Source organism: Dermochelys coriacea, chromosome 7 (assembly GCF_009764565.3).
Source record: "Dermochelys coriacea isolate rDerCor1 chromosome 7, rDerCor1.pri.v4, whole genome shotgun sequence".
Classification (NCBI taxonomy): domain Eukaryota; kingdom Metazoa; phylum Chordata; order Testudines; family Dermochelyidae; genus Dermochelys; species Dermochelys coriacea.
Window position 1 is genome coordinate 6,022,368 of NC_050074.1, and position 23,247 is coordinate 6,045,614.

The window sequence follows — 23,247 nt, forward strand, 5'->3', positions numbered from 1 at the left end:
TTACCTTGCACAGCCAAGTAACAGCTTCTTCACATGGGTTAAAGTCTAGGCTCCTCTTGTCAATTTCACTTTCTGCAACTGAAATTGAGAAGAGTCTTCCAGGTGGGCAGCTGTCATTTTGACTTTCCTGATGGGGGAAAAAATCATTTTTTTCCCACAAAACTGAAATTTTCCCCACAGAAAGGGCACTTCCCATCAGGAAATCATTCCGGCAAACAGCTTTTGACCAGCTCTACTCACAACCTGCCGCCCCAAAACCACTCGTCTCTTCTCCATGAACCAAAGGAGACCTGCCAGCAGCTGTCAGCAGTAATGAGAGAATGACCGCTCCCATTCTGACAGCAGAGGTACTGATCAGAAAGCATTTTCAGGACAGGAACTCATTTTCAGACCTAGGAAGTACCCTTTGTGATGAAATGTATGGTGCTTATTGTCAGCTCAAAGGTTAATTGTTCCAGAAACTCTGGTAAAATTCCATCTGGCCACTTTTGAGGATTGAGCATGGAAAAGGATGCAGCACGCCTTCCAGACATGCCATCGTCCAGTTTTAAAAAAAATTGTTACAACTGCCACCCTTCATCATCGGCAGGAGAATGGCTGGTCAGGACAGAGCATGTTTTTAGCACCCCCTCCCCAAAGGGAAAAAGGGTCAGTGGCACAACTGTACAGTGCCCTCTGGAAGTTGGCCCCCAGGGCAATCATCCTGCTTGTCCACTCCTAGAACTGGCCCCGATCACCTGCTTGTTAAATTTTCAAGCAAGCACCTTCATGTTTTCTTTTATGCTGCCCCCTCACATCTCTATAGATATCTGCAGTGTTCTTCCTCAAATCCCACTTAAAACTCTTTTGCTGTGATGCCTACAGAAAACTTGACAATGGATAGGACATAAGAACAGCCTTACTGGGTCAGACCAAAGGTCCAGCTAGCCCAGTGTCCTGTCTGCCAACAGTGGCCAATGCCAGGTGCCCCAGAGGGAATGAACAGAACAGGTAATCACCAAGTGATCCATCCCATCACCCATTCCCAGCCTCTGGCAAACAAAGGCTAGGGACACCATCCCTGCCTATCGTGGGTAATAGCCATTGGTAGATCTATCCTCCAGGAACTTATCTAGTTCTTTTTTGAACCCTGTTATAGTCTTGGCCTTCACAACATCCTCTGGCAAAAAGAGTTCCATAGGTTGACTGTGCATTGTGTGAAGAAATAATTCTTTTTGTTTGTTTTAAACCTGTTGCTGATTAATTTCATTTGGCGACCTCTAGTTCTTGTGTGATGAGGAGTAAATAACACATCCTTATTTACATTCTCCACACCAGTGATTTTACAGATCTCCATCATAACCTTCCCCCGCAGTCATCTCTTTTCCAAGCTGAAAAGTCCCTTAATTAATCTCTCTTCACACAGAAGCTGTTCCATTCCACTGATCATTTTTCTTGCTCTTTTCTGTGCCTTTTCCAACTCCAGTATATCTTTTTTGAGATGGGGCAACCAGATCTGCACGAAGTATTCAAGATGTGGGCCTACCAGGGACTTATATAAAGGCAATATGATATTTTCTGACTCATTATCTATCCCATTCCTAATGAGAACCAACATTCTGTTTGCTTTTTTGACTGTGGCTGCACATTGAGTGGATGTTTTCAGAGAACTATTCACAATGATTCCAACATCTCTTTATTGAGTGGTAACAGATAATATAGACCCCATCATTTTATATATATAGTTAGGATTATGTTTTCCAACAGGCATTACTTTGCATTTGTAAACACTGAATTTCATCTGCCATTTTGTTGCCCTGTCACCCAGTTTTGAAAGATCCTTTTGTAGCTCTTCGCTGTCTGCTTTGAGTAGTCTTGAGTAGTTTTGTATCATCTGCAAATTTTGCCACCTCACTGTTTACCCCTCTTTCCAGATCATTTATGAATAAGTTGAACAACACAGGTCCCAATACAGATCCCCGGGGGACACCACTATTTATTTCTCTCTGTTCTGTAAACCTCTCATTTATTCCTACCTTTTAACCAGTTACCAATACAGTTTTAACCAATTACAAATCTTTTAACCAGAACAATGCTGACCAATATTTCGTGTCATCTCCTTGTGCTCCCAGTCTACCCATTCTACCCACTTGTTGTCACTTGTCTTACATTTAAAATTGTCGGCTCTTTGGGGCAGGGACCATTTTTCTCTGTGTTTGCACAGTGCCTAGCACAACGGGGTCCTGTTGCATGAATGGGACTCCTAGGCACCAGGATGATACAAATAAACAACAACAAAACAACATGACCTTGGAAAGAGCCCATTGGCAGATTAAGCTTTTGTGGGTCCTGGGCCAGAGCAAGTGGGGGCCCCTCCACACCCCTTCCACCTGCAATCCCCGCTCTGCCTCCTCCCGCACTCCTATCGGGGAACAAGGTCAGAGCACGGGGACTTCCCCCACTCCCTGGCAGGAGCGCCAGGTGGGTGGAGCTGGGCAAGCGCCCAGGCCCTGCTCCTCGCCAGGAGTGCCATGGGCAAAGCAGGTCAGCCACGGGGGTGCCCAGTTTTTGGGGCCCCTAGGCACGGGCCCCATTGGCCCAGTGTCTAATCCACCAGCAGTTTGTTCTAGCCACTATCTACAGCCAATTTAAAATTAAAGCTCCAAAAGGTGAAAAATTAGATTTAAGAGTAGAACTGCTAGATCACACATTCAAAAGAGGGTTTATTTGTTTGATAACACAATCAAACATAACTGCAGCTCTCCTTTATTTTGTGGTGTTACTGAAGGAAAGATATGACACTTTAAATTAAATCTGGGAGGAGCCAGTTTAGGTGTCTCCTGAAAAATAGTATCCAGAAACCAAAAGTTGTACAGAACAGTCCGTGCGCACACAGGGGCCGAGTTAACTTTCCTCATAACTTTTGGGCATGGAAAATATCAACCACGAGTCTCCATTAACCCAACTCTTTGCATTTAATACACTCTTTTTAGACCAGCCCATAAGAGGGCAAGAACATTCCAAATAGATAAATGGTGGATGGAGCTGAAATGTTCTATCCTGTAGAGGGCAGTTTTACACAATCTCAGGGGGAAATCCGTAAAAATATAAATGGGAGATTGACTGTGGGCTGGAGTTTGGTGCCTAACTTCCATTTCTGCCTCAAAAAAAACCTCCCCCTAAAATGACAGTAGCATCTGCTTTCCATTCAGTATGCCTCTGAACAAAACAAATTGCAAGGGAAACTTTCCAAATTCAAATACATTCTGAGATTTCCCTAATGAGCCATAATACAAGAAAGTGAAACAAAAATAAATTGTGAAAATGTCAGACGATCTTCAATGACTAGCATGACAACATGCAGCCAACCACCAAACATACACTTTCCCACATTTATAGCAATAATATTTAGCTCATATATAGCGTTTTCCTTCTGTAGATCTCAAAATACTTCATCAGAGGAGGCAGCCCCAGTAATATCTATTATACAGATAGGGAAACTGAGGCAGGTAAAGGCAAATGCACCTTCTTAACAGGTCACTGGCAGAGCAGAAATGGAAACCAAGTGGGACCTGCCTCCCAATCCAGTGCCTCCCAGTCAACACTGCCTCGTTACTACTGATTATTCACTTGCACGCTCCCTTTTAAAATGAGTCAATACCAGAGCATTATTATTATTTATTTGTATTACTGGAGTGCCTAGGAGCCCAAGGCATAGACCAGGACTCTGCTGTCCTTGGAGCCTGTACACACACAGAAGAACAAAGACGGTGCCCACACAAATCTAAGGATTAGATGAGAGACAACACACACATGGCTATAGACAGGCTGACAGGGAAATATAAGGCAACAATGAGACAACATTGATCAGCATGACAAGCAGTTGTCTCAGCACTCCAGCAGCCTAATGATTCCAGGAGAAAAACAGGAGCTCTGCAGATTGGGCTCACCCACTGACTCACTCTCCAGTGAAAAGACTCACACACATCAGACACACCATTCCCTACCCTGGGTCACTGGAGAAGAGATTATGGTCGTTCTACCCATCTCTACCTACCATTGTTAACACATGTATGTATTTGTAGATAGATCGGGCAGGCAGACATTTCATCTCAGCCAACGACCACAAAAGAAATACAATGCATCGGTAGCTAAAAAGGCACCGCTTTGCCTGTCAATGATTGCCTCTCCTCAATGAAATGAAGGTGGCCGTAATGTAGATTGCTTAATTCTTCTCTAGACAGAGAGAACGAGATTCTGGCTTTCAGCACAGTTCTCTGAAAAGGGTGATGCATAAGCTCTACTCATGCCAAGAGCAGTCTTGTGACTCTGCGGCCTTGGCTACTTGGCCATTTATTTAAACCAGTGAAAAACGCAGTGCAGACGCTCTTAGTTCAGGTTAAAGTCGTCTTATTTTGGTTTGGCTTGGCTTAACTCTGTTCCTAATCACCTGAAGCTCAATCAATAGAACTTCAGTTTATGTCAATGTAATATAGTGTTCACCCAGCCTTTTGCACTGGGATAAGTAAGTCAATTTAAAATCAACCCTTTAGCTAAAGCAGTACATATAGACAGGCCCGAAAACACATTTCTGCGGAAGTATCCTCTCTGCCCTGCTTCCAAGGAGTTTCATCTACTGCTGGCTACGAGCACCAGTGACACTTTCTCACTTCCCACTCCCACGCTGGCTCAGCTAATTGGCCAGAGAGAGAGTGGTGGGCAGAACCTAACCCTCAATGCAGGCAGTTAGACAAGGCCATATTGACCCTCTTACAGCATAATTCTTTGGAAAGAGAAATAGGAAATATTCAGAACTGGGACAGATCCTCTACTTATGTAATTGACATCAATGGAGTTGCCAGAATTTAGATTCATATAGGATTGGACACATTGATCTTAAACCAGGAAATAAGAGCAGAGCTCTAGTTCTTGTAAACAAGTACCCGCCATGCACAAGAGGCATTTGGGCATCTGAGTAATCCAACATGCTACAGCAAACTCCACCACAAACCCAGGCAACATGACTTGACACCACCGAATGTCATCTGGGAACGTGAATTTGAACTAGAACAGGTCAACATTTTCTGAATTACAAATTTTTGATGTCATTTTTAGTCAAAATTATTATTTTAATTTAAAAAAACTGTCAGGAATTTCAGCTTCGACGGTCATGGTTTTACAAGCATACAAAATATAAACTTTTTTGTGCTGATCCCAGCAGCATATCAAATTTGCTTCCAACCTTCAATCAGTAACACTTGAGATTACAGGAGAACATAGATCAGAATAATAGTTTAATTATTAGCGCTGAGAGTTTTCATTCTTAGGTGAACATTACAGATCTTCTTAAACCAAAAATAATCCATTGTAAGTTTCACAGGATTCTTATGGCACAAGAATTAGTTTCAGTTTGAAAATATTTTCCATTTACATTGCAAAGGCAGTACTACAATTTCGTGATGGCCTTAAATTATGAAAACCTCTACCGGTGTATGTTTTAAAGAGAGAAATACATTGCAACTGTGACACTTTAAAGCATAATGCTCCCATTATACACAGATACCATTAACAGAAGATGTGTTTTTTCATATTAAGGTAGTAAACAAGAACATGCAAGATTCTTGTCATATATAATACTAACCACTTCAACACTCCCCCCCATCCGCCATACAATTAGACCTTTTTATGCAATTACATTTTCTAGACATGATATTTGAGATTAGAGATAATATACTGCATACAAGAACCTACCATAAACCAAAGAGTGCTAAAACTTGCCATGATCTGTCAGCTTCATAACTTTGCTATTAAATTTCCCTTCTGCTAGTATTTGAGGCTTAAACACACTTACATTGATTTTTTTTTTTTTTTCAAACTAGCCCCAAACCACTCTGATAATTTTTGAGACACACTTGAAAAACTTTAACAGAGCCTGGTAAAACTGAGATGGCTGACCCTGACACTGAAAAGAAAATCAGCTTCATATAAAATAATTTTCAGACATGGATTTTCACCAATAACATGTGCCATTCTCAACCATCATGGTGGAATACTTTTTATGGACAGCCATCAACAAGTGGCAGATGATGGAAAATGAAGTAATTCATGCATACAAACCTGCTCATTCTATGAGTAACCCTACCATTTCTGAAACATCTGTACTATCAGGTAACTTCTGTTGTGGACTGTTTCTCCAGTCTAGCAATATTCCCCTCCCAACCCTGTTCCACACACCCACCCACACCCAGCTAAATCCCTGCTAGAGATTCAAAGATCCTTCCATTTCAGTACATGGCCTATCAAATCACACTAGGAGACAGACCTGGGCTCTCCTCCGTGCTCCCACACTGACTTGTTTTGACTATATAATACACCCTATGTAAATGCTAAGCTTTATTATTTTTCACACTTACCTCTCAAGGCATCAGCGTGATTACGTTCTGCTTCAGGAGAGCTGGACACAACCCCACTGTCCCGAGTTATTATACGAAGTGCACTTATGCATGTGCAACACCTTTGTGGGCACAAGTGACATAATTTACATGTGCAACACTTGATGGGGCATACACAAAAGGGGTTCTGAGCGTGCAAATTCTATGATATGCGTCAAGATCATTGCATTTGCAAACAGGCACACAAACAGAGGCAATATACAGAAACACCCACAATGTTTTGCACTAACGGGACTGATCTTTTTAGCTTTGCATGTTTCAAGCTAAATGTTGCCAGCATGCCATCTTCCTGACCAAATATTTCACTACAGGGCTAGACTTCCATTTTACATGCATCAAAACCTGACCCACAAGGGCCGGGTCTTCCCGATGGGTATGAACCCGGTCTCCACCTGCATGCAGTTCAATGCACAAAACTCTGTGCACCCAATCACTTGTGCAGGCTAATGATGGGGTTTGTGCGGGTGTGTGGAGTGGAGCTTTTGTACTCAAGTGAGACTACACAGAAATTTGGAAACAGATGGCATGCACGCCAACAGAGGCCACCTTTTGAAAACCCGATCTGACCACCCCTTTACCAAAAAAAGACTGAACACATTTCAATGGGGAAAGGCTCAGAAGAGTTTTAATCTGTAGCTCTATTACGAGCTAACTGTATTGCCAGCAGCTTAGCAGTTAAGCGGCTCGGCACATTTATTTGTAGATATGCTTACATGTCAAACTCAGCCAGTTTTCAACACACGTAGCTACTCCTGTGACATACCAGAAATGCAGATCTGACTAATACCACAGACAGGGATGACGCTGAGATTCAAACAGCCTTTCCTGCAAATGGGGCTCCCTGTGCTGATGTCCTAAGAGCTATGCTTTCTTCTGCCGTTACTGCAACTGTGCCTTTGACACATCGTGCCAGCAATGCAGATACTGTCTGTGATATGCTGCAGCAGTGGGCTTTAGCTTTACTATCCAGCTTGGATTTCCCAGGTGAAGGGTCTGGGCTGGTCAGCTAATACATTCCTCTGAGTGCATGTCAAAAGACAGTCTGCTTGCCTGTCGTAGGCTTACAGCTTCCTACTGTTCTACAAAGTGCTCAACCATGTAGGTGTCAGAACATATTATAGACAGAGGCAGTAGCAGTACTCCAACTAAGAGTTAGTGGGCTTTTTCCATTTTAAATGTTGGACTTGAGAGGCTCTTCACACAGTTAGTATAACAGACCATTTCACTGGCATTCAAGGTGCCAACCTGCATGCTCATATAAAAAAAAATCTGTTTACAAATGTGAAGTCTTTTTTTAATATATAAGGGCAAATAAAAAGTAATTTGGATCCGACTTCAGAAACTTGAGTTGTCTGTTGTTGTTTTTATAGGGTGTTTGAACACAGTCAAAACATTTAGGAATAAAACTGCTTTTCAGCTAGACTAGCGCCAGTTGATATTTTAGAAAAGAACATTTTGAAAAGGGGGGGAGAATGTGAGTTTTAAAATGAGGGTGAGAGGTTATGCAGAGGTTCTTTCTAACCTTATTCACTTGTCTCACTCACTTGCACATCACAAAAATCTCACGAGGAGAATGTAGGTCCTTGCAGCCCACATCCATCATGATATCAAATTTAAATGGCAAAACAAAGTCACTGTAAAACCTATGTGGGCCAGCCTAAGACAAAAAAAAAAAAACAAAACCAAATCTGTGGAGACTTCATGGTGGGTTCAAGGGGAGGACAATGCCAGTTATAATGCTCTCGAAAGAAATCCAGGAAAATAAGCACAACTGGCTGCACTATGGGTGGTATTTTTAAAAGTGCATTAGATTGTTAAGCACCCAGCCCCCACTGGTTTTCAATGGGCGCTGTCGCCTAACTCAGTGGTTCTCAAAGCCAGTCCGCCACTTGTTCAGGGAAAGCCCCTGCCACGCCGGACCAGTTTGTTTACCTGCCGCATCCGCAGGTTCGGCTGATCACGGCTCCCACTGGCTGCGGTTCACCATTCCAGGCCACTGGAGGCTGCGTGAAGGGCGGCCAGCATGTCCTTGGCCCGCACCGCTTCCCACAGCCCCCATTGGCCTGGAGCGACGAACCGCGGCCAGTGGGAGCCATGATCAGCCGAATCTGTGGATGCGGCAGGTAAACAAACTGGTCCAGCGTGGCAGGGGCTTTCCCTGAACAAGCGGTGGACCGGCTTTGAGAACCACTGGCCTAACTCATTTTGGTACTTTTGAAAATGCAAGCCTACAACGTTTGCAAATACACACAATTTAACTTCTGAATTGCAGAAGGCGGTAGCATTGATGAGGCTAGGCTTTGAGGTCCAGGAGACTTCTTACCAGAGAATCTATCCATCCAGCTGCCTAGTGCTCCATCCCACCAGGAATGTAGTTTACCAGAAAGGTCTGAGTGTTTGGCTGAATGGCTACTTTGAACATCCTTTGCACACATGGAATTATATTTTATCTGTGAAGAGCCACCTAGTTTCTGCATTGCTCAGTTGTTGCAAAACTGGCGGAGGCCGTCAGGAGTGAGGACGCTCTGATGTTTGTGTTTCTGGCGTTGTGCTCAGCATTATTTTAACAAGCTAGCCGATGTCCAATTCCCTTGCCCTCAGGCTTTCCTTTACTGTGACATTTGCTCATGAAAACGGAGCAATCTCCAGGTATCACTCTAACACCAGTGTCCTTGGTCTAAAACCTCCCTTCCTCAATTAACGCTCATCTACCACAGACTTCAAAGAGCTGATGCAAAACCTGACACAGACCCATTGCTAATGCCAGTTTCCTTGGCAATAACCTTTCTGACACTACCGGCAAGAAAGTAGAATGATTCCTGACTTGAAGTGCTCACTCGACTCTTACTTTGCCTTTTTAAATTCCAGTTTTCAGCCAAACTCAGGAGAACATACTCTCCTGCCCACCCCAAATCAGAGCCCCAAATGATCCCTTCCTCTCCTCAACACTCACAATGACTAAGTGCAGGCAGTAAGGCAGAAATCAGCCCAGTCACTGCGTTAAACGGATTGTTTTCAAACCAGCTGCTAACATTCTACAGGTCAGGTATTGATCCTATTGAAGTCAATGGCAAAATTCCCTGTGATTTCAAAGGGCACATGAATTTGCTTGACATGTTTATGATAAACATCTTTAAATGCTTTTTTTAAAAAAAAAAAAACCAAAAAAAACCCCCAGGGTACAGATTTCCACAGAGCTTGTCTAATCTGCGCCAGTTCACATGTAAAAGCATAAAAGGGCTTAATGAAGCGTTTGTGGAAGGAACTTGATTCATACAGTAGTTCTAGGTGGACATTTGGTTGGTATCTTAAAACTCTGAGTCATCTGGAGCAGAGTCAGGCCAATGCTTTCAAGCCGCCCACCATCTCTCTTAAAATATTTAGATCTGGGTGGCCCAGTCAATATTTTGGTCAGTTTGGGCCCCCAATCCAGCATCAGTGTCACCGCTCAAGCAGTCAAACTAGTAGGTTTTTCAGTGCTATTGTACTCACTCAGGTCTGTTGCATTCTCGAACCGCAGTTTTTATGCCACCACCGCAGGTTCTTGAACAGCTTCCAAAGGGACTCCACGATCCCCACGCTCCATCTGTTACCGGTGCCTCTCGCTCCTTGGGGACACACACGCCATACTTGCAGTGCTGTATGCAAAAGAGAGCATCACAGAACGACTCTTTTCCATTACAGAATATTGACATTTTAGAAGTTAGCAATCCAATTTCCCCTTCGGTCTTCAGCCCATGTTCATTTGCCTGCCTTTTCTCAAAAGTTACATTCACAAGGAGAGGAACATTTTCCAAAAAAAGCCTGCACTTACTGTTCATCACACTGGCTCAAAAACTTGAGAAAACATTTTTAAATGCTAGAGTGCTTAAAATTCCCGGTGCCTGAACGTGCCCTCATTGAAATCAAGAATGAAACTCACAGGTCCCAACTCAGGAAACCACTACATGCTTAGCTGTAACCTTAGAGACACATGCTTACGCATTTTTCTGACTTCAGTAACAATAAGAGCAGGTCACTTGGCATTATACTGCTCTGCATGAGATTAAGGTGAAGCAGCAGGTTCAAAACTTTTGCATCCTTAAAAGGTGAAGACCAGACAGATTGCAGAGGCCAGAAGAGTGATTTATAGAGAAACGGATAACAGCTACCCCAGCCGCAAAATACCCCGTTTACTGATCCTGAACTGTAAAGCAACACTAGGAGTGACGGCTTTTGAAAAAAAGCTACTTAGCCTGTAGCCAGAAAATCAGATAAGAGCCACAATGTGTCAGTAAAAAGAGACAGAAGAGCAGGAATATAAAGAAAGAAAAGTCCCCTGAACTGTAGAAACTGCCAGAATAAAGGGAAGGGAAAACGTAAGAAAAGTAGGGCAATAAAAATGGTAAATAAAAACAAGTGGGGTTTCTCCACCCACAGAACACTTTTTCCACCTCACTTTACTTCCCCAGGCCTGATTTTCATGTAAAAGTTTTGTTGGCATAGTTACATCAGGTCTGAGTGTGAAAAACAAAATTACTCCCCCCAACCCACGCAGCTGTGCCAACAAAAGCCCTAGAGCAGATGCAGTTATACTGGCAAAAAAAAGTCTTTTGTGGGAGCAGCATATTTTGTCCAGGGAACTGGTATAAAGCACATCTTTTGCCGGTCTAAGCCATGCCTTCATTAGGAGGGTTGGCTGGTAGAGTATAGAGGCATGGCAAACCCTCTCTAGTGTGGACAAGGCCTGAGAATCATAGGGTCAAATCCCCTGAATTCCATGGTGAAACTTCAAGGGGGCCAGGATTTCACCCCTAGTGAATTTTATGTTCCCATAGCCCCTAGAAGCCCTGCTTGGGGACCAGGACCCTTTTGTGCTTTTTAACATGGAGGGTAATTAACCACTGACATAACTCGCCCAGGGAAGTGATAAATTCCTCTCACAATTGGTGCTGTTCATTGCAGACTGGATGTCTTTCCAAAAGACATGCTCTGTCTAATCCTACCACAATTTACTGGGCTCAATAAATGCTCCCTCGCAGATCAAATTCTGGATCAAATTCTACAGCCCGTGCTATGCAAGCCCCCACACAGTGACCCTAATGATCCCTTCTGGACTTAAAATCTATAAACGTGGCTATTTGCTACATCCTATTTTCACATTAAAAACAATACTCCAGAGCCTACCGTGTGGGAGATGGGAAAGGAAACCAAAGCTAAGGCTACCAGTTTGCCCGCAACGCATCCTGTTGCCTTGGAGTACTGAAGGGGTTTGTGAATAACGGATGCATATCACATAGGTTCCAACACGCAAGAAGAGTGGGATGAAATAGGGCTCTGATCCTGAAAATACTTACTATGTGAGTAGCTTTATGCAACTAAGTAGTCCTAGACCTTGTCTACACTATGGGGGCAGATCAATCTAAGTTATGCAACTTCAGCTACGTGAATAATGTAGCTGAAGTTGACATACTTATATCTACTTACCGCGGGCTCCACACTACGCTATGTCGACTGGAAACGCTCCCTTGCACGTCTTGTTCAGGTGGAGTATATGAGTCAACGGGAGAGCGATCGGCGGTCAATTTAGCAGGCCTTCAATAGACCCACTAAATTGACCGCCGATGCATTGATCACCGCGTGTCGAACCCCTGGTAGGTGTAGACAAGCCCCCAGTTACCTGTGTAAACCAATTCACATTCATAAGTGTTTGAAGGATTACAAGCTAATAGCCTGATGGATGCATTTCTTAATCGGGAGTGCTTAAAGTATTTGAACGTTTAAAAAAAATTTCCACTTTATTGGCAGTAGTGTTAAATGTGATTCTGGTTCAGCAGTCAATCCCTAGTCGTGGGAAATCAACGGGATTCCCGCAGGTGCTTAACTGCTTTGGGGCCAAAAATAAATCAAACGCCCTCCATCAACTTCATTTGAGATCCATGGATTTTTCAGCGCCACTGCAACGTGTACGGCTATTCCTCCAACATCGCGACAGCTTCTTGAAACTCAAGGATTTTGCACAAAATTCTTCTCAGAAAGTGACAGTCCCTGTTTCTGGGCATTTATAAAGGGATCAGCACGAGGTTTCACCCTAACAGATGGCTCCTGTTTTCCATGAATGCTTGTGTGTAAAACACTCTGCAAATCTCAGACAGCAAGGAATGGTGGTCAAACTCACTACGATGCAATTTTTGTTGCCCTTTAAAAATGGCTGATTAGTTTTATAACACATTTCAGGCACAATCTGAGCACTTTACTGAAGCAAAAACCTATTGAAACCTATTGTTGTTTGTTCGCTGTCTGCGCAGTGCCTAGCACAATCCATGACTAGGGCTATTAGGTAATAATTACGCAGGAATAAAGACTGTATGCGTATAACAAAAATGATCATACCTGGATTGAGAGTTTAATGACAGAAAAACGAACAGTTTACATAAATATTTTGCAAACAGTAACTCATGAATCTTCATAAACAGCCCCATGAGGTAGCAAAAGCAATGTGACCACTCCCTTTTCTCAGACTGTTGTGACGATTTAATCCAACCTCCTGGCTAACGCTGGCCAGCAAATTCACCTGAACATCCCGCCTCAATCCAGTTAGCTTGTGGATGAGGAAAGCGAGGCAAGAAAGCTCTTTGCACAAGCCCATAGAGCTGGTTACAGAGCCCAGGAATTCTCGCCTCCCTGTTCTGTGCTCTGCCCATCTGTGAAATCCAATGTTAAACCTAAAGAAAATATAGGGCCCAACTCAACTCCCATTAAAAATCAATGGTAGTTGGATTGGGCCTTTAAACCGGGGAATCGTAAGCCTATCATAAAACAGACCTTGCAATGAAAATGCTGCCACGCCCGTAACTAAAGTAGCACTGCTCAAATATTTAGACAAATCACAAACCATTCATCAAATGAATGCTGTGTCAACAAACATTGCTAGATTACTGCTGAGGCTGGACTGGCACGAAAAGAAACCGAAACGGAATGGTCTCCATGGTAATGGAGTCAGAATTTGCTGATGTACCCAGGTTTCTCTGGCACACGGGCCTCTTTCGTTTCATATTTAATTCGTGACTGATCATTATGGCCACAGAGAATCCGTGGGGAGTTTCAACAATTTCTGCAGAATTATCCAGTCAAAACTCCATGGAAAAGCTCTGTGCAATCTCGAGAAAAAATCTGACAAGAGGTTTCCCCTCTCACTGCCCCAGCCAGGTTTTATTCATCCTGAACGACACCGTGTCAGAACCAAAAAAACAAAAACAAAAAACCACAACAGGAGAAGCATCATTGAATTAGAGAGAGCAAACTTCATCTTCTCAACTCCTCCATCCTCCCTGCAATCAGTTTCCCTCCTCTGATGGAACAGGAATGCCAGCAGGAGTTCTCTATGCTACAAAATATCAGAGGCAAGCATTCTTAGGCTCCTACACCTTGAGTTTAAATAGGAGAGATTCATGCTTTTAAAACAGGAGAGTTCCTGGGTTCAAAACCTGCTGATGGTGCTGGGTCAGGTTACTCTGGCAGCCAAGAAAACAAACTATTAATGTCTCATTCCAATGGCCAGCAGGTGTCTGAAGGCTCAGGGTCCCCACTGTACCGCCCAGGCATGTCAATCTACTTCCATCCATGTGAGGACAATAAATAGGAGCCGGATGAATCACAGTATGATCTTCTCTCTCACCTGCACATACACATCCCACACCATGCGCTGCAAAAACGCATGACCAAATCTTTCTCGGTTAGCAAGAACATTGCATACACACACTGGCTTGCTGTGTGGGATAAGGAGTGGAACTGGAGAAATATAGTCAAGTTTCAGGAAGGAGCTAGTTTAGTATGGCACCAGGGTCTCAGAAACGCAAGCCAGGGCCAGCTGCTACCACACTAAACCTATATAAACACTGGCCCCCTCAGCACATTTAACAGAGATCTCTTTCCTACAGCTCTGCCTGCCTGCCACTTGCTAATGAAGCAAGTTGGTCCCAGGTGTGTTTGGCTAGCTGCTTACTATTTGGGATGGGGTCTATTTGCTGGATTCATTTGAAGGCGAGCATGTCCTCTGGTCTACAGCATGCCCTCCTGCTGCAGTTTGCCTTCCTGTGCAGACTTGGTTACCAAGGGCCATATTGTTTAATAAGAGCCTGTCGCAGTACAGCCTGTTTTATTAAAAAGTCCTACGACATCTATTTCTCCACTGTCGGCCCAACCCTGCCGTCTGACTCATACATCACCGCCACTGAAGTTTCCAGGGTTTAAGCACTGCAGGATGGGGCCCTATCTTGGGTTGTTTTCAGAGGCACAAAGGGTCAGCAGCTGTCACCAAAGTAAAGAGACACGTGGCATCAAGATGGCACGCTGTCCCAGAGGAGAGACTTCCTGCAGAAATGTTGATTTCGGCAGTGAAAGATCCAGCCACACACAGGCTTGGCACCAATGACGCAGACTGAATAACTGACGAATGTAGGCAACTAACAGAGCTTGACATGACTTATAAGCTTCCCATCTGATGGCTAAGGACACGGAACTCTGCCAGGAAGTTACACTATTGATTATGTTCACAATTTCAGGATTTGTGGTCATAAATAGCACATCATTAAGGAAAGAAAGAGAAAGATGTTCCACTTTAATAAACAGCAAGATTAAATTAAGGAAATAGAGTTGTGTTGGAAACATACTGTGAATATTCAAGTTGTGTAAGTTTCATGGCTTTTTTTGTTTGTTTTACATTGATGTTTAAATATTATTTTTATGTTTTGGAAACACATGAATTAAAACAGAAAAACATACAGTGTCTGCCAGAGCTTTCTTTCCTATGGGCCTCTGTCTTATGGAATGAGTGGAAGTGCTGTTGTTAATCCACTAATTAATGTCTGGACCAACTTCAAAATAATTTACACAGACATAAATTCAAGGGAGGGCGTGATGGTGGAAGGAGGCATTATAACAGAGTCTACTTTCCTTTGTCTCTCCAAGAGACTCCTAGATAATTCACCCAATCCATGCATCAGTTGACTTGCTACTGACTAGATAGGCAGGGGCCAGACAAGTGTTCCAAGACTTCACGCATGCATAACCTATATGACTAACTACTGCCCTAACCAAGAAACCAAAAATCATGATTATGCCTCTACCGGTTGCAAAAAAAAAAAAAAGCAACCACAGCTGTAATTCTATGCTTTTTGCAATTTTTGAAATAGACTCTAAAACCGCAAGAGATATAGACCTAAGTTTATAAGCCTCTTTTTTTGCATTGGGAACACAATCGCTTATTTTAAAATCAGTGAAGCAGTGATGCTGTGAAACAAAAGTAAATGATCACCACAAGTATTCATCTAGCAAAGGCCAAAACCTGAGGTTGGATTATTACTTGATTTAATTTGGTGTCAACTTCAGTGCTCTCATATTCAAAATATGTAAGTTAATACTCCTCTGTTACATAGAGAGCTTTGATTTAGGAATAAGATTTAAGGTGGGGGATAAGATATCTGAGTTGTTTTATCTCTGTTTGGACTCTTTGGTTTCCAAAGATATTTCCATTAAAAAAAATGGCACTTTATTTTCTCTGCCAACCCATATATAACAGACTTTAAACAAGGCGACTTGAGGCCAAGCATTACTGAACATGCAGGGCTGCTGGCCACATCATAGCTTAGTACAAAAATAGCTACTCATTCCAAAGAAATTAACTCCAGATTTTGTACATCAGTGTTTTGCAAGATGCAGCAAAATACAGTGGAGGATTTTTATGCTGATCTAAACTTTGGAAGGGTAAATCAGACCAAAATTCAGAGATGCTCCCTCCTCCCCCTTTTCTGTAAGGCCCTTTGGCCCACATCCACAAAGTGACTAAGGCATTGTGATGCTCAGAGTCATGACACCTAATTTTTAGGTGCTTAGAAAAATCACAGGAACAACAATTCGACCCACATAGCCAGACTCCCTATTCAATGAATGGGGAAAGATAGGTGCCTTAGAGTGTGATCTGCAAAAAGCCAGCATGCTAGGTAGGGACCTGCCAATGGGAGATGCTGAGGAGAGGGGTGTATCCCAAACTCCACTGCCTTATGGGGATAGGCACCTAAGTCTGATCTGGGCTTATCAATGCTAGTGATCCACAGCCGGGAACCCTTCTCCTGGACAGTCAGGCGCCACAGTTGTTCCTTGCAAGAATGAGTTAGGTGCCTCGCTGTACACAAAGCAGCGGCGGTGATGCCCACTGGTTAGAGCACTCACCTGGGATGCGGAAACCCCAGGTTCAATTCCCCCCTCAGGCAGAAGAGAAGAAAGGATTTGAATAAGGGTCTCCCAGGGGAGTGCTACGGGATAGATGGGGGTGGGAGGGACTCCCTCAGTCTCTCCTGTTGAAGTTGTTCCACTGTGGCTAAATAGTGAAAGAGTCCCTGGGAGGGAGGGAGAGGCAGACAGACAGAATCTGCCCAGCAAGGATTTGCTGGCTTCAGAACAGAGGGTTTCCCCCCAATGCATGGCCAGACTTATGGACAATGGCTGTTAAGACTTTTTCCCAGACACCAGAGGCCTCAGCATCTGCCTCCATGAGGAAGAACAGGCATTTGCTGTGTACGGGAGTTGTGAATGCAGTGGTTTTATGCCACTGTGGCAGAGCGGCGGTTAGGCCGGTCTTGGGCCTGGAAGTCACACCTGAAAGGCTGATTCCCACAGTTTGCGCTGCTATTCAGTAGCTGGCTAGTGCGGAGGGAAAAAAAAATGTGATTGGAGGAACGTGGGAGGGCATGAGCTGGAGGGAAGGGGGGAGACACTGACTTGATTTCATTTTCAGGCACGTATTTTGGGCTGAGGAGGTTTGGATGGTCTCTTTTTGCATCTGTGATTCATTAGGAATGTGACTATAATTTCTGGATTTTGTTTTGAATTTTTTAATCCCAATAAACACAAGGAGACAGGATGATTCTAAAGCCACGTGGTTCGGGCACCCAGCTGGAAAGCAGTAAGCTGGACCCACAGTCCAATCTCCAGTGTTTATATACAATGCCACAACTTGATGAGAGAGCCCCACATCAGACTATCCCATAGCTTAGTGGTTAGAGCACGCTCCCGAGAGGTGGGAGACCCCCGTTCAAATCTTTTCTTCCCCTCTGTCTGAGAGGGGAATTGAACCCAGGTCTCTCACAACCCAGGTAAGTGCTCTAACCATTAGACTAAAAAAAAATCAGATGAAGCACTATCACTGTCATCACCACCTCGATTTTGAATGGGACCCAATCCAGTAGGTTAACTCTGAGCAGGGAGCCCTACTGGATTGGGCCCCATGGATGAGACAGGTAGTCCTCTGCCTACTGCATCATGCTTTGTGGATTGCACTGGGACTTGGGCGGAAAATAGGCATCCATCCTGGCACCTGGAGAGAAGCAGCCATGTGCATGACCAGAGGCAGAAACCTCGGGGTCCAAGGAAGATCTACCCTGAAAACTTGGATGAAAGTAAGTTGAGGCCCCTAAAGGACGGGGCGGCAGCTGAGCATGAGTTTTGTGGATCAGAGTGGGGCCTAAAAGTGAGACTTAGGCCCAGATCTACAAAGGTACTTAGATGCCTTTCTCCCTGCTCACCTTGTATATGACTGGGCTACTTCCAGATTCTGCATTATGGGACTTGTGATTTCTCATGATTTTCACCAGGACTGACCATGAAAATAGTTACTATTGTGATTAATGCTCCCCTTCCCCTGCAACTTTGAGCAGTCCCACTGAAGTCAATGGGAGATATTAACTTTAATTTACCTGTCATTAATTCTTACCATGTCTGAATGCAGTACAGCTTCTTTATTTACTACACTGCAATACAGACACACTCAGTAGCACATCTTATACACACACAAAGTAGTAAGGAATTATCTATTAGGCTTGTATTGAGAGCAATACCGAATGAAGTCGCTGAAATGCAACTCATTGGGATAGGAACTACACACAGTAGTTTTTTCAAGTTCAAGCCTGGATGCCTTTTAAAGGGTGAAATTCACCCTTATGCAGTGGGCCACCACAAGGTCTACACACCACTGAAGTTCCACTTACGTCATCAGAATTGGGTTCAAATTGATCGCCATGACGCACAGGCCTTAGGTCGACTCTCTGAACAAGGGGGAACCCTCATGGAAAAGTGATTAAAATCGGTTAGAGCGGTAGACTGAGCCCAGGCCCCCACAGCTCCAAAGAGCAGTATAAAAATGGGAATTTCAAGGATATTCCCATGACACCGTCCCCTGCATGGATGCATGAGAAGACATACAATTTCTGTGTCTGTACTCTTCCATCAGAAAGAAAAGTACAATGATACATTATGCCCATTGTCTTGAATCATCATTTAGCAAAACATGTTGACTAGAAAGGTTTCAGAAATGCAGAAAATTTAATAATCTATTTCTTTTATGAAAGTATATGGGTCAAATATTGCCTAAATACATTTGAATTAAAATGCATTTAAAAGAACATATGTATTAGACCAGGGATCGGCAACCTTTGACACACGGCCCTTCAGGGAAATCCACTGGCGGGCAGGGACGATTTGTTTACCTGCAGCATCTGCAGGTTCGGCCGATCGCAGCTTGCTATTCCAGGCCAATGTGGGCTGCGGGAAGTGGTGGCCTGCACATCCCTCGGTGAACCATGGTCAGTGGGAGCTACAAAGGCTGAACCTGTGGAAGCTGCAGGTAAACAAACCGGCCTGTCCCGCCAGCGGATTTCCCTGATGGGCTGCATGCCAAAGGTTGCTGATCCCTGTATTAGACAGTATTAGAGACAGCAAGTCTTCCAAGGCAATGACAACTATAACTAGGGTGACCAGATAGTAACTGTGAAAAAATGGGACGGGGGTTGGGGGGGGGGGGGGGGGTAATAGGGGCCTATATAAGAAAAAGTCCCAAAAACCAGAACTGTCCCTTTAAAAACGGGACATCTGGTCACCCTAACTATAACCATTGTTAGCCAGAGGGTTACAAACGTAAATTTTTAAGACGCAAGTCCTTGAAAACCATCAAACATACAGCTGCTTGGGAAATGTTTTTTGTTCTTACAAAAAATTCTGATAAAAACTAAAAAGTTTTGGTTGAAATTTTTCTTCAAAATGGTTGGATTCTCCTGGAAAAACTAAAATGCCATAAACTACTCCCACCCCAGGTTTTGGCACATGAACACTAAAAACTTTAGACTACAAAGTGAAACATTTTGTTGAAATCAGACATTACCCACAGACATTTCCATTTCTGGTGAAAAAATGGTTAAAGAAACTGTCAAATGAAACATTTTGACCAGCTTTATATTCTACTCTGAAGTTTTCCAAACAAGGAGCCAATTTTAAACATACTAATTACCAACTGCATATATTAAACTTCCAATGAATAGGACAGGAAAACCTCTCAGAGTTTGCTTAAGTAATTCCATAAAGTACAATTAGCTTTTCGAAAAGCAGAATGCATTTCATAAAACATAATAATGGCAAACAGGAAATTTTAACCACATTATATAAGGAACAATTTAGAGGTATTTGCAGAGGACACATTACTACATTAATTCCAAGTTAGAGAGACTCTATCATTTTGACATCATACACCACCAGCACTGACAAGGAACATTACCTCCTACATCACAAGCCAGCACGATTACACTGTGCCTCCATCAAAGCTATATAGAATTAGCCTGGGGTGAATTTCAGTTGTAAATTGCACTCCATACAACTGAACTTCAGGGGGAAAAAAGACTTTTAATTGATATATACACTATGAGCCTTTTAACACCATTTTTATCTACAAGGGGATGAAACATCAGGTATTACAGACCTTTCCGGGTTCACACTCTGTCCCATCAGCCCAAGGTGTGTGTTGAGTACGACATCCTTTGTGAGCTCCATCAACGTTAATGCACCAGAGTCGTCGGCACTGCATCTGCTTCATTTATTTAAATGATCATAGTATTAAGTAATGCCCAGCTCAAGTGTGACGCACACGGTTGATCACATGACATTTCACACTAGAATTGCCATCATTTACACAACGAATGTGTGCAATATAAAACAGGACTGGGAGGGAAAGTACTGAATAGCTCAGGGTACATGGAGCCTTTTAGCACGAAGATATATCAGTCCTGAACCTGGATGAGTGTGGGCAAACTTCTTTGCCTGCATGGAGCCCACCTGAAATCAAGTTACCAGTAGAGCTGATTGGAAAATTTCTGTCAACAGGTGATTTTAATAAAACATAGGCCTTGCGTGTGCGTATTGGAACCAAAATCATGACCACGATCGTGAAAAATCCCCCCGTCTCCTGCTACCAGTTCCAATCGAACCTAAGTTAGTGGTGATCATAAGCTGTTCCCCTCTAGTAACATTTCAGTCAGCTGTGCGAAATGGAACACAAAAATAGCCACTGGAATTGGCGCTAATTGGTACCCTAATGGGTAGCGAGTCTCAGCAAACAGCAGTGGACAATGTTTTTGCCTTTTAAAGGTAGAACAGGAGCGAGGCATGCTGCAGGGCAGAGTGAGGACTATTGTGATATGCTTCTGTTCAGTGGACAGAGGGCTTCTCTCTCCAGGGCAGTCATATGTTAAATAGCCCCTCTGTGGCTGGTCCACAGAGGACAGCTGCACATTATAGCTCCCAGCTAATCATATGGGGCCTGGATTTTCTAAAGGGACTAGTTATTTTGGGGTGGGTATTCACCTTCATGGCTAGGTGCCCAACTGGATATACCTTGGAAGTGATGAGCACCCACCCTCTGAAAATCAAGCCTCTTTCAAGTGTCTCAAGTGGGACCCCTCCAGACTGAGACTCTCAAAATCGCTAGTCACTCCTGAAGATCCTGGGTGCGGTCCTTCAGCGAAAGTGGTAGAGATTTGTGCTTCAGAGGCCCTGGAGTCAAACCCTGCTGATGGCCTAGGGTAGCGGTTGTTATGGCAATGCCTTTTGCCACTGACAAAAATTAACAACCTGGATACCAAAATATATTGTAAGGGGACTAACCCAGCAAAGCTTTATTCCTCTTGCACGTTGCAAGCAAAACAAAGAAGTGGAAGAGCACTTACCATGTATGGGCAGACTTGAGAGCCTGGTCCAAAAATTAACTCGCATTGTTTATTAACATCATAAATTACTCCTGGGAGTCGTTGAGGCAAAGTGTAAGTCCTTGATACAGGCTCGTCTAGTAAACACTCCCCATAACCAGTGCTTCAATAAAACAGAAGAACAACAGGGTTAAATAGTGATTTGTCGGGCCAGAGCTCATTTCTTTTTAATGTTTGTATCAATGCAGTACCTGTGTGCCACAAAAAGGTTAACAAATTAGTCCCCAAAGACTCCTGCACTGTAGCGAAATATGACTGTTACCCATTTTACACACAGGGCTGCTCAGGGGCATAGCCTGCTTACATGGTATGCACCAGGTCCCCGTTTATAAACAGACCTGTGAAAAGAACCCAGATTGCCTTCCTCCCAGCCTGGGCCTTAACCCACAAGACCATCCTTTCTCCCTTGTTATTGGGTTGTCATGTTTAACATACACTACTTCAGCTGCTGAGAAATACAGCACATTGCTTTGGGTACCAAGACTGAGTGCAAACAGAGGAAATATTGAATAGTCCCGCTACACAAACAGTGTAAGAGCCCACTCGAGGGATACAAGCTTTCAGATCTGACTATACACAACATTGGGCCTTCACCTGCTCCCATCAAACCAATAGGAGAAGAGGACAGGCCTATAAAAAACTTTTCATTGTACTTCAGAAGAACTCTGCACTTTCGACTGACATGGTGAGCACAGATCCTGGGCCACGGTAAGGCAACTTTGTGCCATTCTGACAGGTTGACGCTGCCTCAGTAAGCTATCAGAAAGCTCCTTTTGCATAGGGGGATCCTAAAGAGGTGCAGTGCCACTGTAACAGCTGCTATACTAACCCCGTCCCAGCTGCCCACATAGGGAGTATGGCCAGAGGAAAGGATGCATGGCCAAGCTCCCCTTTCCCCCTTCATCCTGGTCATTCTCTGATGCCAGAATGAGCAGTCAGTGTAAGCTAGAGCAACCTGAGGGCCTCTCTAATTTATTCCATGGTCCAGGTTGGCTCCAGGTCAGCTCCAAGGCTTGCAGAGGTGGATTTCATGGACTTTAGCAACTGCCTTCCTAGCTGTACCAGTGCTCCTAAGACACAACTCAGTATCTGGGTCACAAAGCTTGGGAAACTCGCTGCTCAGGTTAGCGGAGATGACGAGTTACTTAAAAGTGACTTCCATGTGGGCCAAGACTTAGCCTTCCCCATACAGAAGCAATTCCTTGCCAGTTAATCATGAGACCGAACTGGCAGGGACTTAATCTCAGAAGTTGCATTTCTACACTATGTAAACGACACACACACACACCCCATTTCAGCTCCTTTCCAAATGAAGCACCCTTTGTTTTCAGTGTAACAAATTAGGGAGGCTATCTGTATAACACCACCACCATCACATATATAATGTCTTACTCTAGAAACTCAGTAATGTATTTCCTACTACATTTTGACCACATCCAAGGGTTGGTGTAGAAGTTGAGTGTTGGTGCCATGACATGTTGTTGATTTTTCCCTCCATCTTCTTTGCACTTATTATTGTCATCATGTGGCATGTTAAATCTACAAAAAGCAAAACAAGTCTAATGAAGTGCACATTAAAGACCAAGTAAATCGTACTACAGCAGAAATAGGGTATATAAAACATTTTGTCTAATTTTGAAACTGCCGGTAAATATTACAGATAAAAATAAAATTAGCCAAAATATTTGGAATAATACACAATAACTGCTTTGGAACATTATTGGATTCTTGGGGTTTGTAGCCATTTGCAG

At 43.6% G+C, this 23,247-nt stretch overlaps 1 protein-coding gene across 1 annotated transcript in view; it reads right to left on the reverse strand.

Annotated features, from left to right (window-relative positions):
• Positions 1-23,247, reverse strand: part of ADAMTS9 (ADAM metallopeptidase with thrombospondin type 1 motif 9) — a 135,957-nt gene that overhangs the window by 83,049 nt on the left and 29,661 nt on the right. The window contains 4 exon segments of the mRNA XM_038411003.2: positions 9,924-10,069; positions 20,215-20,319; positions 21,458-21,599; positions 22,889-23,035. Coding sequence (XP_038266931.1) covers positions 9,924-10,069; positions 20,215-20,319; positions 21,458-21,599; positions 22,889-23,035 — 540 coding nt within the window.